Raw genomic sequence first — 18,313 nt, forward strand, 5'->3', positions numbered from 1 at the left:
TTTGCTTGAAGCATGAAAATTTTAGTATCTCTGACAATTTAATATCCTGGAAAATTAATTCTTATCCTCAAAAGAATATAAAATATGATGGACAACAATTAGTTTTTTGAAAGGATGTTGAATGAAATGACATTTCTTTATTAAATTATAATTACTTTTTCAACTGAATTGTTCTTAAGTAACAGTAAACCACAAGGACTAGCTACTTGTGCAATTTTAATATTACAAGTTTTCAGGAAATAATATACAATTATCTAGTTACTAATATAACAACCAATTTGGGGACATTTTTTAATAATCAAGATGGATATAAAAATGTCTCACACTTAATATTTTTAAATCCATTTGGAAGTTTGGCCATTTGGTTAGGTACAGTTTACCAATATGTGAACAGATATAATATAATGTCTAAAATACACAGGTCTAATTTTTATTAATAGAACACATCTTAGAGAAATACTAAATTTCCATGCACTATCAAGCAGATGCAATTTCAAATACTGTAGAACAAAGTTTTTCAATTACATGCCCTTGTTTATGTATTTTTCACTTGTAATCAGTTTGCCAAAATATGACTTTTTGGAAACATTCAACCACAAGACTTTCCTATAGCATTGTGGTATTTGTGTATTAATAATACAGAAGATTTACTCATTGTCTGGGATATAATGAAAGCATGTGCTTAAATTCTTAAGTTTAAAACTTAAAACTTAAGAATTTGGAGAACATATTTATATAACAGAGATATTACTTTGGCTGTACCAATTAAACTCTAAAGCTCAATGGCAATTGAGATAAATAGAAACAAACATAGACTAAACTTGGGGTATTACGGATACCATGTTTGAGGATAAGCAACTTGTTGAAAGCTACCATCATTTGAATTGGGAAGGAAAGTGTGTCTGTTCTGTTTATTTTCTCATCATAGGCAAATACAGAGAAGAAATTTAGTAAGAACTGTTATTATTATTTTATTTATTTAAGTAATTAATTTATTTATTTATTATTAAGCTCATTTATTATGGCTCAATCACTGCAATAACTCTGCTCTAAAAATACTTCTTTCAGTAAATTAAAAAGGAGACATAATGATGATCATATTGCCAGGTTTAATCTGAGTAACAGAGCATTCCAGTGCAAGTGCATTAATTGATTACATACCTCCATAATGCTGCATAGACAACTGCGAGGGTGATCAAGGCCAAGCAAGAAAGGCCACTGCCTACTATTAGGGTAACTGAAGGTGTACCAGAGGATTCCATGATCTGTAAATTAAACAAAAGAAACAAAAAAAGGAGAGATAACGTTTTCATAAATTGAAATAACTTCTAAACTCAGCAAAACTACCCTATCCTACTCAAAAACAGCCGATAGAGTTGTTATAGTTACCAGATAATTACCCAGTAACCACTCAGTTCATATATTCTCAACCTCTAAAATGACTAATTCTAGCTCCCCCCTCTCTCCCACTGTGAAGTAATAAAGGCCTGAGAGTTTTAAATGCTTGATTATGGCATACTACCCACTATGGTTTTCTACAACAAATTACTAAAACTAAAACTATGGTGAATATTCACATGTTAAATTTTCTCTAGCTGAAATTTGAAGCAGCATTCATTTTTATTCAACAACTATAGTTCAGTTATTTCACAGTATGTTTTTGGGTAAAATTTACTTTGATCTTCTCATTTATAACTCATTGCTTCCCCAATCTGGTGCCTAGATATTGAAAATTGTTCAAACTTTCTGACTTTTGACAACTTTGTTCTAAGTCAAGTATTCTCTTATTTAATTTCACTTGCTTGGCCTCTAAGGATATAGAAGAAAATCAGATTTCAAAATCAGGAACTTAAAACATATTTTGTGGGTTTTTTTTCTATATTTCTAACGAAATATGCAGAGATGATTTTCATAATGCCAGTATCAGTCCCTGAAATACATGACCTTGACAAATAAGCCTTATATATTTTGAAACATATATAAAGATTATAAGCAGTCACTGATTTGAGAGGTTTCTTTCTTTAGACACTAACATGATACTAACTAATGAAATCTATTGTTTTTCTTATTTTTAATACTGGAAGTTTGAAGAAATACACTTTAAGATCAAGTGTATTCCAAACCTTAGGTATGCACATTAAATTATATTATGTATTTCTGTCATCAAAATAAGTAAGAAGAGTGAGGCATATTTAGGCCAAATTTAGACAGAAAGTCACATTCATCTAAATAGTTATTTTCAATATTTCAATTTTTGAAATAATCTTCAAACTGTGTTTTATGAGGATATTATTTTTCTTTTAGATAGTTTATGCAGCTGTCTATTTCAGAAACTAGTTTTTTACAAGCCTATACACTTTTAAGGAATGATTTTACAGTTTCAGGCAGTCTGTGCTTTCATGAAAACTTCATTTGTTTTTTTAAAAATAAATATCCAAGGACACCCCCAGAAAACCTGTACTGAAAATACCCAATGCAGATATGCAATATGTTTGGCTTATAGTGTCTGGGGTCTTCATTCTATTACCAACAGTATTCTCACAAATTCCCCAGACCAGCTTTTCAGTTCCAAAATAAAGGTTAAGTTGGCAATTATTTTTATTTGAAAGTTTGCAGCATATTAGTAATATGATGGAGTACATCCTCAAAACTATACTGCAGAAATTTCAAGTTAGAAGACATAAAATTGAATAGTATTTAGTTATAACACACCAACTAGAATTCATTTTACCAAGCTACTGAAGCTAAGGAGGAGACGAACCCAATTTTGCCACCCTGCAACATTTTCCATTTCCCCTTTTAAAATGCAGTTCCCTGGAGAAACCCTCGCCACAATGTCCCTGCCTTTGCATTAAAGCCTTGTTTTCCCTTTGTTACTTACTATTTCTCTAGGTTGCTGAGCCAAAATGGCGAAGGTAGAGAGACGATCACATAAGCATTTCGTATGGGATGCATCGGTAAGCACAGTTTTACATCCCTGGGTGGACCACGTTCCCAAAGACTCGTTCCTGCAAAGGGGGGGTGGGGGGGAGATCGGGATAAATACGCCTGACGGCCAAATCCGTAAAGAAGAAAATGCAGTTTAATTGAGAGAATCGTCTACTGTAATTCCCGTCAGGAAAAAAAAAATCTACTTGTTGTTGAACAGAACGTAATTTAGATGCATCTCCAGTAATGCAAAGCGAGAGTGTTTGGAAAAAGCAAGCAGGAGCGTGCAGAAGAGCTGTCCAGCGCCGGAGGTGCTGAAACCGGGACTAGCTCTGTCCAGCCCTCTGCGAGGAACAGCAGCGGCGGTGGCAGCACGAGCAGCCGCCAGAGCGTTGGCAGCCACTTCCTATGCTCATCGGATCGTTTCAAACACTCAGAGTGTAAAGAGGCTTTTCAGATTTTCATACCAGCTCTGATTCTCGTCCGTATTTTTGGATCGTGAACGCTGGATTTTAAAATGCGGATTTCTCTGAAAAGCCTGCCTAAAAGGTTATATAGCTTGGGTTGGGTGATAGGATCTTTTCCTTTGCTGGTTAGGGATTTTTCCTCCCTTTAGAATTAGCTGCTGTGAAAATTTCACCCTGGAAACGGGAAGCAGCAGCAGCGGCATCAGCTGGTTACGACTCTCATTGCCTTTGCCTGGTATCCAGGGGAGGGGTAGGTTTCAGACATAAGCTTCCCACTCCACACTTCATTCAGCCCAACACGCCTCTGAAACCCTTGACATTTCTTCCCCTGACCTGCCTCTCTGCCCTGGAGTAGAAACACTAAGCTAACACCAAGTCTGCTAAAACATTTGGAAGAATAACCATACCCCAAAGTCCGGTAGGAAGGGGGAAAGAGGGCCTGCTTCAATTTTGCCTTTGGTCTAGTCATTCAAAATTCTAAAGCATATGGTTTATTTCCCACCCCAGCAGAACAATAAAAATGGTATCAACCTACGCTTTCTTAGTAGGGGGATAAGATGGGGGGAGAACCCTTCCACCCCCAACTGAGCTACTCTACAGGAAGAGGAAGAAAAGAAAAAGAAAAAAAAAGCTACAGAGTTCGACCAATCAACTTTATTACCATTACACGTGTTATATACTGAATGCACCAATTTTCACCTCCCCTCCCCCAGGTATGGAAACTCTCTAACTAGCAAACCTGTGTATGTGTGTGTTTTAATTTCAAACCACGTTATTATCTGTGTTAAAAACTACTCTAAAATTTGAAGAAATAACACATAATTTTGATAGGATACTTTTGATTTCACCTACTCTATCCTTGAATGCCTAAAGCTATTGGGTTAAATATGTATGCAGTATATTTCTGAGAGATTTCAATGAGAGAGGCTTTTCTGTGACAGTTGAACCTCCAAGATGAGCTACAGAATATAATTCACACTATGCTTTTTGGTATCTAGAAGCAATGTTTCTAGTATTTGTGATTTTTGTATCATTAATATTCATGACTCAAAATACTCTTAATTACAAATTCTTTTAAGAAGGACTACACTGCATTTGAAGAGGACTACATAAAATATTTACCTAAGTTCAGCCAAAGAATTTTAAGTATTACCAATTCAAAATTAGGAGGTCTCTTTTCTTTCTCATGATGTCATGCAGCCATGACAAATTTAAAAATATATATCAGTTATACCTTCAACCAACTGCAACAGTATTAAATTTCAGTTCTTCCTAACCATAGCAGCACTTCAATTTATTTCATTAACTATCTGTCTTCTATCTTCTTGAGACAAACAGTTAAGGCCAAATGAAAAACATTTATCTTAGTTGATTAAAGTTTAAAGAAGAAAGATATAGTTAAGGGAATCTGACGTGTTTTAAAACATAACCTCTGCATTATTCAGCCTGGATGGCTGCTCTACTTTAATGCTATATCTGTGCTTTCAAGATGGAGTCTAGTACTTAAACTTTTCACATTATGTAGCTATGACAAATAAAACAAAGTCTTAATAAGGAAAAACTTTACTGTAAATAAGACCTCATATGAGACAGTTATATATTTATATCCAGGTAATGAAAGTTTGTTTACTCAAGAAAATATTAGCATCACTAAATTTTGGCTGTCAGATATAAAGCCTATGTTCAATACAATGCTTCTAGACTCCGAAGATCATGTAAATTTTATATGACATCTTAAGAAAAGTAGGTCAATTTAGTCTGTTTTGTTTGTACAATGATTGCATTGCTGACCTAGCCCAGCCTCAGGCAAAATTGGAAAGTAAGTGACACCAGTCTCACTCCACCCCAAGCATGAAATGCTTCAAATCTCATGGTTCCCCTCTTCATGTGCACCTTCCTGAGGCTACAACCTAGCCTATGTCCCTACATTCCTTTGTAATTATTTTCCCTTTGTTGACTTTATGTGATTAAACTAATAATAACATGAGTGACTGAGTATAGTATAATGTGCACTTCCTGGTTTAAAACAAGGTATAAAATACAAAATAATGCATCTGATAGGAGAACATCAGGATTTGGAGATGAGTAGTGGAGAAGATACTGAAAGGTCAGAGGCAATTACCCAACTTCTACATTTGGTAGAAGCTGAGCAAAAAAACATGATGCCATTCTCATACTATACTTTATATTATTTCATAAAACCTCTTGATATTTTAAAACCATATAAACTCTTATAAATTAGTTTTTAAATACAAGCATACATGTCATTATTATTACAAAACCTATAGTATGTGTCATTTGTATTTTCAAACATTTCATAGCTTATTCCTACTATACAAAATTCTTTGAAAGCATGGTACATGTGTCTGATTGATTTCAGGGAGAACTTGTAAAGCAAACTGATATTTGGTAGAGCTAATGTGAAGCAAAATACTTCCCCAGTCTGCAAAGAACAAGATTTTCAAACATGTGGACTATTCCAGCAGTCATATTATCCTTCCAATGTCATAGGTTTGCATGTTATGATTAATGGTTTATCTGTGAATTGTTTTTAGTTACTAACTCCAGGTTTCCATCAATAAGGCAAACAAATACAACAAAATATGTATGAACAGTAAAGATATAATAAGGAAAACAGACTGATGATGTCAGAAGTGAACATAGAATGATGATACAGATATACATATTATACTGAAAATCAAATATTTCCTTTTAACAATGTCTTTTCTGGGCATTAAAATTTATTTCAAATAGCTTTCAAAAATAACTAGGCCTGCAGAAATTCCATACAGCCAGCACATTCTTTGTTGGTTACACCTACATTCACCCATGTTAGCTGTTAGCTGTCATCTGTACCTCTTCTCAGTCTTCCTATTATTAGGCTGGCTAAAAGAAGAGTCTGCCTGGACAAAGTATTCAAACGTACATACCCACAAGCACAGAATTCTGTGAAAATATGAGACACAAAATCCATTACTTTCTAGCTTAATATTTATTTGAGACCTTTCCCAAATTTCCGAACAATCTATCTGGTTTCTTTTTGGATCTGAGTATATCATTGGGTTCTTGATTTCATGGGAGTTTTAAACAATATAACATGTGACTCTTCATTAGTACTTAAGATTACAGAAAAAATTATCTGTTCCCTGTGACAAAGTTGCTTAGTAAAACCTGATAGAAAAAACTTAGTGACACATTGCACGAAATGAAACTTTTACCTTTTAACGTATCAATACAACCAGGCATTTCACTTGAATCATTCTTTTATAAAACTGTCTATTCTGTTTCATAATAAATCAATGCATAAAGTATTTATTATGAATAAGTTATACACTTTAGGAGATTTATTATCTTTTAGGATATTAATACTCCATTTCTCCAAAATCAACATAGATACAACGACAATTCAAAAAAATCTACACACAACCTCTGAGTATACTATTTTTACAATGAATGTGTACTGAAAGAAAGCAATTGTTTCCCATCATAATGGTCATTAATATCTAAAAATTAGTTGAATCTGTATTTTTTAATTTTTTATTTATTTTTAAAAATTATTTGGAAAGAAAGAGAGCAGAGAGAGAGAGAGAGAGAGAGAGAGAAGAGGGGGAGGAAAGAGAGAGAGTGAGTGAGGGAGGGAGGGAGAGAGAGAGAGAGAGAGAGAGAGAGAATCCAAGCAGGCTCTACACTGAAAGTGCCCTGACACGGGGCTCATTCTCATGAACTGTGAGATCATGACCTGAGCTGATATCAAGAGTGGGATGCTTAACTGACTGAGCCACCCAGGTGCCCCTGTACTATTTTAATGTATATGTTACACCCAAATAAATGATGTATATATGGCTCTTGGTGTAAATTACTCCCATAGAACAGAAAATTTTGAAGTACAAATGAGAAAATATTCTCAATTTTGTGTTGAAACAGTATTTGAGAGTAATTTCTACTTTTTAGGCCATACAAAAACTGAAAATATTGTTATCTCTAGCAATTGTTACTATGTCAAAACACAATGAATATAAAATTAGAAAGTTTTGGCAAAAGTAACCTTAATGATCATCTAGCCCATTGGTTTTCTACACTTGATTCCATTAATCTGGAGTCCTTTAAAAATTAAGCTCTAGGGTGGGCCCTGGGCATTATTACTTTTCTAATGCTCCCCAGATGATTCAAGTGTGCACCCAGGGTTGAGAGTCACTGATCTATCCCAACCACTTAGTTTTATAAGACAAGTAAAGTACAGTGAATTTAGGAAACTTGTTTTAAGTCAGACTGAGAGGCAAAGTTGGGTTTCTCACTTCCATACTAGAGGTTTTCAATGCTAAATTTTAATTGCAATCTGTTTTAGAACAGAATGTAACATGTCCTATGAAGTTATAAGAATGTCATGCATATTTACACTTGCAAGCATTGTTGCACTACTGTCACAGTTTTAACAAACTGAGTTATCAATGGAGAAAGTTAGCAAAAGGTAGATAGATTGTCATACTCTATGGTTTATAACCTATATTTAAGTAATATATCCTATGATACATTAAAGAAAAACATTGATTTTATACCAATTTTTCATTATGTGAAACTTCTAATATCTCTTTAGTGAGATCATTTACTGTTTGGGTGATACAGTAAAAGTTAAATTGCAAATTCTGAGGGGCGCCTGGGTGGCTCAGTTGGTTAAGCATCCGACTTCAGCTCAGGTCATGATCTCACAGTTCGTGGGTTCAAGCCCCACGTCCAGCTCTGCGCTGACATCCCAGAGCCTGGACCCTGTTTCGGATTCTGTATCTCCCTCTCTTTCTCTGCCCCTCCCTTGTTTGCTCTCTCTCTCTCTCTCTAAAATAAACATTAAAAAAATTAAATTGCAAATTCTGAGAACACAATAATGGGTAACCGTTGTAAGTTCTTTTTCCTTCTAAAAATATTCTCTGTATTATGATTCAATTGTTATTCAAAATTATTTTATGTCAATCATAATGATGTCTGTACATAATATTATATACTAGTGTGTGTGTGTTTGTGTGTGTGTATCACAATAAATAAAGATTAACACCCACATAAAGCATATATACTTCATTCACTAGGATGAAATTTAGAAGCAGGTACTTTGCTACCACCAGAAAGAGCACTTATCATCCATCATACTAGGCCTGGAATCAATAGTAATGCCTCTACCAAAATACTAGATTTCTAATTTGTTATAGAGAAATGAAGTAGTTCCAGGAACACTCTATATTTAGATCCTCCCCACAATCCTGTGTGTCTACTAATGCTTTCTATCCAACACCAGAATATTAGGTGATAAATTTACCTCACTTTCTTCAATTATAAAATTAATACTCTTTATGCCATACTAGAATATTAGTGTTTTTGAGAATTGTATCTTGTTTGCCTTTGAATCTCTGCCATACTGCTTTTCACTTAGTAGGGACTAAATGATGTTTGTTTAGTTAATTTAATGATTATTTGCATTCAAGAAATGACTAATACTGCTGGATCCAGACAAATTGTTTCAGTTCTAATTCGTATGCTGTTCTTCAGCACATAGTAGAAATGTAATCTGAAGAGTATCAATGGATCTTAACAGGCCCATCTATTTGTTTTTGGTCTTCAAACATCATTTGATGATGAACTCTGAAAGGTTCAGCATGATGTAGTGATTATTTTCAATCCAGCAGCAAGACTGGAGTCTTCGCGTATCAGTCAATAAGTATTTAATGTGCTTTTGAAATGCTAAAGACACATTAAAAAATTAATATAATTTCTTTCTTAGAGAAGCTGACAATCTGGATGGGAAGACTGCACACAATCCAGTATATGTTTTCTGCCTTATTACAACTTATTCTAGAAAATGCTATCAGTTCTACCCTTTTATTCTAAGCTACCATTGTCTCTTGCCTGGGTAAATCTCATCACTGGGTTCCTTGTTCCCATTTTTGCCACATAACCTGAAGTTCAATTTCAACATGGCAGCTGGAGAGATCCTTTTGAAACATTTTTCAACTCTTGTCACTCTGTTCAAAACTCTGTCAGTGGTTCTTCTGATCTCAATTGGACTAAAAGACAAACACCTTACAATGGTTTATAAGGACCTATACTATATGGTCTGTCATTGCTTCTCTACCTTCATCTCATAACACACTTGCCTCTGCCCATGACTTCCAAGCACACTGAGCTTTTTGTTGTCCCACCTTGGCATTTTTTGATGGGAATTCCCTTGGCCCAGAATGCACTCCTCAAGGATGTTACATTGCTTACTCCCTCATATCATGTAGGTCTCTGCACTATGTCATCCCACCAGAGACGTCATTATTGACTTTCCACTATAAGATAGTAACTCCCTATCTATAGTAGGTTAAAAATGGCCATGAGTTCTATATAACTCTTTCCATCAAAAGGTACAGTCTATTTCCTCTTCCTTTAATCTTGGTAAGCCCTGTGACTTGATTTAACCAGAAGAATGCACTGGAAATGATTTGTGACTTCTGAGCTTAGGACTCAAGAGATCTCATAGTTTCTACTCTCATCATTTTGAAATTCTGCTATCATGAGGGATAGCCCAGGTGAGCTTCGCTGAGTATGAGAGACAGCACCAACTACCAGACATGTGAGTGAGACTATATTGGACCAGTCAACCACAGGCTGAACTCCCAGAGAGAACTGCAGTCTCATGATGAGACAATCCTTCTGATGGTTTTATCTGGTGTCATTCATGAAACTGCAGTTTTGTTGGTTCAGCCTGTGGTTGGCTGACCTAATATAGTCTCATTCACATGTCTGGTACTTGGTGCTGTCTCATACTCAGCGAAGCTCACCTGGGCCACCCCCTATGATAGCAGAAGAACCAACCAGTTGAACTCAACCTAACAAGCCGAGTCATATAATTATGAGCAACTAAAAGGTTGCTGTTTTAAGCCACTGAGATTTGAGGAGGTTTGCTATATAATAATTGATACATTATTCAATATTTTTCCATATGCCCTTTGTCTTTACCCTGATCTGTTGGTGCCCACAGCACTTATCACATCTAATGTATTATGTATGTATTTTTTGACTCATTTGTTTTTGACCTGTCTTTTCTTACTGGAATGTAAGCTTCTTGAGAACAGGGATATTGTTATGTTAATTAATTTCAGTAGTCCCAGATCTTAAAAGAGTGGCTGACACATAATAGATGCTCAATAAATATTTGTTGAGTAAATACCTGGTATTGATTTTGACCTGATATAGAAAGCTGGACTTTCCTACATCATTAATTCATTTGTTTATTTAACAAATATTTATTCAGTATCTAATATGATGCAGATGCTAAGCTAGGTTATTTTGTGGCTATATTAGATTTGCACTTTGTCTTTTGGGGCTTGAGGGCTTCAATGGAAATTATCTTGCAGGTGTAGTGCCTCTTTGTCATAAAATACACATTAAAACCATGAACATGTTGCCCTTTAGGGGTCACTGAACATCATTTACAAGAATGGTAGCACCAGCTTTATTGCCAGTATTAGTTTTTATTTTACTTACTTACTTACTTTTCAAATTGTAGTAAGAATATTTAAAATGAGATCTACTTAATTTTTTAAAGTTTTTTAAAAATTGTATTTATTTTGAGAGAGATAGAGGCAACACAAGCAGGGGAGGGGCAGGGAGAGGAAGAGAGAGAATCCCAAGCAGGGTCTACACTTTCAGCACAGAACCTGATGTGGGGCTTGAACTCATGAACCCAGAGATCATGACCTGAGCTGAAACCAAGAGGTGGATGCTTAACTGACTGAGCCACACAGGTGCCCTATCTTCTTAATTTTTTAAATGCACCATACAACCAATGTTGTACATCAGATTTCTAGAACTTATTCATCTTGCATAACTGAAATTTAACACCTGTTAAATAGAAACTCTCCATTTCCTCCCCACCCCACCCCCTTGCCGCTGGCAATGATCATTCCCAAAGTACATTCCCAAAAGCAACAAAAGCAAAAGTAGACAAGTGGATTATATCAAACTAAAAGCCTTCTGCACAATAAAGGAAACAAATGTCAGAGTGAAAAGGCAACCTATGGAATGGGAGAAAATATTTGCTAACCATTGATCTGATAAGAGGTTAAAATCCAAAATACACAAGGAGCTCTTATAACTCAATAGCAAAACAAAAACAAAAACAAAACTGATTAAATGGGAAAACTATTATCTTTTTTGTTGTATTTAATTTTTTTCAATGTTTATTTTTGAGAGAGAGAGAGAGAAACAGAGTGTGAGTGGGGGAGGGGCAGAGAGAGGGAGACAGAATCTGAAGCAGGCTCCAGGCTCTGAGCTGTCAGCACAGAGCCCGACATGGGGCTTGATCTCAGGAACCACAAGATCATGACCTGAGCTAAAGTCAGATGTTTGACTGAACCACCAAGGTGTCCCTGTTGTTGTTTTTAAAATTGGAAATAGTAAGAGTAGAAAAAAGTATGGGAAGAAATAACACTAAGAAGGCCAATCTACTGGGTTATAAATATGTATAAATATCCTCACCATGATTTATTAATAATTAAAGGTTAAAATATGCTAGCTGCCATCATTAATTAGCCAATAGGCAAATATAATAATCATGGTAATAAAAATAACAGCTAACATTTATAGAGTGTGTAACTCATTGATAGGTCCTATGGTAGATACTTTATATATTTTTTAATCCTAAATCTAAATGTCAAGGTAGTTATTGTTGTTATTTTCCCAGATAGGAATATTGAGACAAATGGACCCAATGCATCCATCTAGAATCATGAAGATCCTAGAGATGTAAGAGCCTAGAGTTGGAAGTTGCCTAGATACCTCAATCTGTATAATAACCATGCAAGCCCTGGACTGCCTGTCTTTGGCTTTATTGTTATATGTTTAAAAGAAATAAATGAAGCCAAGAAATTATGGCTATAGTAAGGCTGCCCAGCTGGTAAGGGGCTGTACCAGGAATTGAACCCAAGTCTGCAAGACTTAAAAGCAGATTCCCCTTCCTCTGTTTTCTCAGTGAGGGGTAGATACAAAGAGTACACAACCAGAGTTAAGAACATGCAGGGACAGTGCTCAGAAAAGGTGACAGTATTTTGAGAATTAAAATCTCACAGTCATCTATGTCCCATTGTTTCTGCTTAGCCCAGCAAACATTTGTTTGCATTACTGTTTTACATCTTCCTGTGAAGTGTGTTCTTTCCCTTTGAGGAACACAGACTCCTACCCCCTTTCTCCTAGGTTCAGGATTACACATATACCTCATTTTGCCTGACTGCCTTTGGAATTCTGTGTGGATTTCCCGTACAGAAGAAATTACATTTGATTTTCTCCTGCTAATCTGTCTCATGTCAATTTGATTCTTAGTCCAAATAAAAGACTCTGAAGGGCAGAGGAAAGTCTTCCTCCCTGACAATACCTTGGGAAGAAATTATTAGAGTTGTGAATTCTTCCATAGTTCTTAATACCTCTAAATCAAATCACTATACTGTTTAAAACATTATTTGTCAAAAGCATTTCCTAAAACACTCTAAAAGGTACACCAATGATTCACAAAAATTTTCTGTCGGCTAAAACTCTGGCACAAAAACATTCAACAGCAAAATTACTGAGTAAGCGTCTTAGGCAGCTATTTGTATTATACAACTTTTTTCCCCCATTCCATTTGAAATTATAATTATGATGTGGCTTGGCTGTAAAGTGATCTAGTCATACTTCTGGCACTGGGTCACAGGTTAGCTGTTTTCTAAGTTAAAAATTTGAGCATATGTCTGTAATGTTAACCCAAAAGAAGGATAGATCTCAACAACTTACTACTACTGAGATGTGAAACTAAGACATCAATTAGAAGGTGAAGTTTAATTCACTCAAAATCCTGATGCTTTGTTTCTGGGATAAAGCTGGGAATATGCGATTTTGATGTCAGAGTTATTAGTCTCAAAAAATAGAAATTTTAAATTTTGAGTTAATCATACAACCAAAAATATGATTCATCATTGCTTACATAGAAAATACAAAAATCAGGGATCGTTGGAGATGTATATGGTTTAAATGACTATTTGGATGACATAATATTCTTAGAACTCTGACAAAGGGAATCTGGAGTATTAGGGCAATGTTTCTCTGCTCACTCCCTCAGTATATTATGTACAATTTGGGAACATGGTTATAAGTAGAAAGGATATGGAAATGATTGGAGTGGTAGAACAAAGTATTACCATATACAAACAGAAATGAAATAAAGTGGCCTGTATGTGAAAAGCTGGATTCAATTAAAATATAAACTAAGAAAATAATCTGTTCAAAACCAGGTGGTTCATAGTCTTATATTTATTCAAGTAACTTTGCACTGTTACAATATCATTCATTTGCAACTATTGAATTCTTTAAAAACTAATCAATATCCCAGCATTACAGTGTTTAAAGTGAAAAAGCTCATTCAATAAAAGCCATGCTGCAAACATTTTGTACCTATGTGATGACACAGATAAGTATACGCACCAAATCAAATTCATAGTAATGGCTTCAGTAAATATTAGAATAACTTTCCATCAGGTTTTTTTCCCTTCTAATTAAAATTATACCTTGAATTTGCTTGTGACTAGTTTCAAAAGAGCTTGCCAATTTTGCTCCCCTTTAAACATTATCTATAGAATCTATGGGAAAACAAGTATCTTTATCCTACAGATAGTTTCTGTTTTTGTTGTTGTTTTTTTAAGTCACAGATATGGCACTGGGAAACTTGGCTTCTGGTTTCAGCTGCACCACAGCAGAGTACTATTATCTGGGAGAAATCCTAACCTACTCTGGCACTCAGTGTCTTCATTTATAAAATTTGACAGGTGCATGTTCTACCTATCTTATAGAGATACTGTGTTGATAAAACTGAAGATAATGGATATCTTATACAACTATTTATTTAGTGGTTATATGGACTAGGCATTGTTAATGGGAATGAAAATCGTATATCTAAAGTTAACATTCCTAAATAAATGCAATATATTGTGATGATCACATATACCATTTTATTAACAAGAGACCATGTCAGAAGAGTCAAGTAACATGAACAAGATTATCCACGAAACATTATCTCTTATGGTGGCATCATAACATTTCCAGGTTTAAGAGGGGAATGCCAAAGTCCATGTTCAGAAGAACCAAAGTTAAAACTAACAAAGTAACTAATGTCCTCTATGAAGAAGAAAGAGATAGTATGAATTGATTTTCACCATGAACTTTTTTTGTTGTTACTATAAGGATTTTAAGAACTAGAAACAGAACCCCAGATTACTAAACCTTTGGGATCATATAACCACATGGCCAACAGCTAAATCAAATTTTACATCACTGGTAGGCTAGTGAAATATGAAGAAGAAAAGTATCCATTACCAGGGAAGGAATCCATGTCATATTCTGACATGAAATGCAAAGGATGTAATCTTTCTATCTCCCAAACACTACCATTACCATGAAATTATCAGTGAAAACCTTCCATTCAAAGTACTTTCTTTGGATATTAGGACTATTTATAATAAATGCTCTGATAAGTATAGGTCAAGAGTAATAATATACGAAATGAGAAAAATGTAGTGATTTCTACAAACTTCTGGCTTTTAGGGATCTTGAAGACAGATCTCTTTTGTCAGATGGCATAAGTTACCCACTCCCCACACAGCAAAAAGATGTTAGGTAAGTGAGGGTAGAGTGGGTGCTACAGTTGACACAGGTTCACAGAGAAAGCATCGTTCTAAGACTCCTGAACATCTCATACCACTGATTTGCCAAGCTGTACACTCTTGACTACATGGCAATTTGATCTCAGAGTAGCAATGGAAAAGCAAGGATAGCCTGTGCTTAAATCCTCAATGGTAGCACATGCAAAAAGGATAATAAAGAAGCAGGAATGTCTATAAGTGAATTATGTAACATGACTTTTTAAAGTGCAATGCTTAATGATGCTTAATGCTTAAGTTGATTTTTAAATTCTCATGAAAAAATTTGAAAGGGCAGAATATATTCTATGAATTTATAGTCTCTGCCCTCAGATAGTGGAGACAAATATAAGCTTGTCCATTTCCATCCCAATTAAGAAAATTCCAGAAACGTCGAACACAATTAGAAACTGTAGGGGTGTGGCTAGTGCTGTGGTGACAAAGGGGAAGAAGTACATGAGCCCATTTCTCAAAAGTCTGGCATGTAAAGAAATAACGTGTTGCTGTACATTTAAATAAATGTGCATTCTATCTTCCTATCATGCCGCTGCTCCTCTGGAACTATGGTTACTTTCTACATTAATAAGGCAAGCAGTGAAAATTCATGGTTGAAGGACAGCATTGAACCCTCCACGGCATAATTAACATTTTAATGAGCAGTCAAGGCCTTTCCAGTTTTGGATCTCAACCTTGTGTCTCCTGAGTGGATCTCAATCTGTTGAGCTCAGAGAATGAGGTGATTCTGTCTTAGTGAGATTTTAAACAAAAAGTAGATCATATAGGCCACTATTTTAGCTTGATACTGCTCTCTCCTTTGTTAGCAGAGCTCACTTATATTTGACTGTGTCATGTCAGTGCCCAACAACTAATTTTCAGCTCTAGTTTCTTTTTCAGCACATACAAAACTGTACCCACAGCACTTACATTCTAGGAATGGCTAATTTTCAGTAACTGACTGACTAATTGCAAGTTCCCCTCATTTGTAAGGTGCAGTGGGCTAACTGCTATTTGGGGACATAATAATTTGCGGAGGAAGCATTGGGTAATGCTTGTAATTTAATTATTTGCAAATCAAACTGCCTAATACACCAAAGGCACTAAACTTCTTCATTGGAGACAAGTTTGAAGGTCATTAAAAAGCTATTTGTTTTGAGGATTCAGAAAGTAAAGTACCTTAAAACTGTTCTAATGGATAGAAAAACACTTTTATTCCCAGATAAAATCTTTCAAAAACATTAAAAACCAATCTCCTTATTTTCATTAGTAGGACAAAAAAGAGAGAGAGAGAGAGAGAGAGAGAAAGAAAAAGAAAAAAAAACCTGTCATGAGAGAAATTCCTGTGGGAAAGTTTCAAGCATCTTAAAAATGAAGCTTATAATAGAAAAATCTTCTCTGTCATAATTAATATAGCATCACTAATATAAAACCCTGGCTGCTTCTCCCATCTTCATATCTCATTTCTGATGGCTTCAGACCCATTACTATAATGTACATTATATGTATAGCACAATATATGTTATATTATTATTCTTATTAGGTAAAGGCTGCAGAATCTCTGGGAATTTTGACATTTATTTCTTGGTGACAAGACAGCATAGCTCAAGTTCTCTTTACAGATGTGAACATTAACAATCCACATAGATAGTGAAGTAGTTCAACCACCACTTCAAATTTTGCTTACTGATTCAGTCATAAAAACCAAGGACATCATGCACCTTTACCTATGCGTTACATAATCTTTTAGCAAAGATTGCAGACTGTAGTTGTGTTCACTGTATCCTTCAGTTATCGTGTTTCTCTCTTAACCATAGTCAAGCGTATATATAAAAAAGTGAAAACATAGATATGTCTGCAATATTTGGTAGATAAATTTTATGAATAGTTGTTACATGTTATCTGCTACTGAAGTAAATTTCATGTAGAGAAGAGGACTCCAAGTTCTCTAAAGAGAAGCGGACATCAACATAATGTTCCACAGTATAAATAACCCAGTTTCGTAGCCAACTATCTAGAATACATAGAAAACCCCCGGGAAATAAGAAATTTTCTTATTGAGGATAAATTTGAGAAGACTGGTATGAAGATTGGTTATTCTCAGAGTGGTACATAAAACTTATTTTGCACAATTTCCAACTTTGCAATTTTAACACAAAGAAACAAGTTAGGTATGTTCATACCTCTCTGGTTCAGGCCATTAAGTGTATCTTGAGTGTTCTAGCATTTAACTGTGGCCATTCCCAGGGACAAACAGGTTCAACAACAGTCCTGGGAAGTATCCTAACTACATTCTGGGGCAGTAGTTTTATATTACCAACGTGGCTTCTGGACCTTTTAATGGGTGAGACAAATGCTGATAGAAACCCATGGCACCTCCAAGTGAGAGTGAGGATATTTCATGAACTAAGTGCTGCTTTGGGAAAATACTGAAGAAATAAGTAGATGTTCAGAAAATCCATTGTGAGTGACCCCACAAATTCTCAGTGGCTACAACTTCTCCTAGTGAGTGCTACTTCTTTCCCCCTTCTGAGCTCTCTTCACTTCTTAGGTTCCTTTTACTACCAGGCTTGCCAAACAAAGACTCCTATAAAGGCAATAGATTCTACATAAAGAATGTATTGCCTTTATAGCAAAGTCCAGCACAAAAAGAGAGGAAGAAGAGGAAGAACTTGCTTTTGGAGTCCCCTGTCTATATTCCAGTAGTTGTGTACAATTTCGTTTAAGTTCTGAGTACAGATTATCCTTACAGTAATTCATTTATTCATATTCTTATTATGTTTTCTTTCAAATCTTGTATGACAGGACAGAAAAGACTATCATTCACTGTTACTCAGTTGCTCTTTTTTTCTACTTTCTTTCCAGAGAGTCAAAGTATAGACTGAAGTGATTCCTGTTTATACATCTCCACTGGGACTGACCAGGGCTGCAGTTTATATAGAATCCTGACAGAAATGGGGAAAATATCACTAATGGATTCTAAGACTGGGGTGTTTTAAAAATATAAATAGCTTTTTTTGGTACCAGACTCAGTAATGGCATTAAGGCATTCAAAAATTCAACTACAAGTACTTATGAGCCACTTTGGACCAAAGTTTTCATATCAATAGAGCAATGACTGTTTTGTTTTACAATGTAAGACTTAAAAGGCCTTGATCTTTTTATCAATTGGAGATGAGGTTTTTATGTGCCCACCCAAATACATTAATGTTAAACACACCCAAAAATATG

The 18,313-nt window shown here is 35.2% G+C and overlaps 1 protein-coding gene across 1 annotated transcript in view; it reads right to left on the bottom strand.

Moving 5' to 3' along the window:
* Window positions 1-18,313, bottom strand: part of ADGRB3 (adhesion G protein-coupled receptor B3) — a 732,350-nt gene that overhangs the window by 161,224 nt on the left and 552,813 nt on the right. Inside the window, exons 16-17 of the mRNA XM_047102403.1 lie at window positions 2,882-3,008; window positions 1,162-1,265 (exon numbers count right to left, since the gene is read on the bottom strand). Coding sequence (XP_046958359.1) covers window positions 1,162-1,265; window positions 2,882-3,008 — 231 coding nt within the window. The remainder of the gene's footprint in view (window positions 1-1,161; window positions 1,266-2,881; window positions 3,009-18,313) is intronic.

Source organism: Lynx rufus, unplaced genomic scaffold (genome assembly GCF_022079265.1).
Source record: "Lynx rufus isolate CCGP_SWC_20201006 ecotype Redwood Valley unplaced genomic scaffold, mLynRuf1.p SCAF_6, whole genome shotgun sequence".
Taxonomy (NCBI): domain Eukaryota; kingdom Metazoa; phylum Chordata; class Mammalia; order Carnivora; family Felidae; genus Lynx; species Lynx rufus.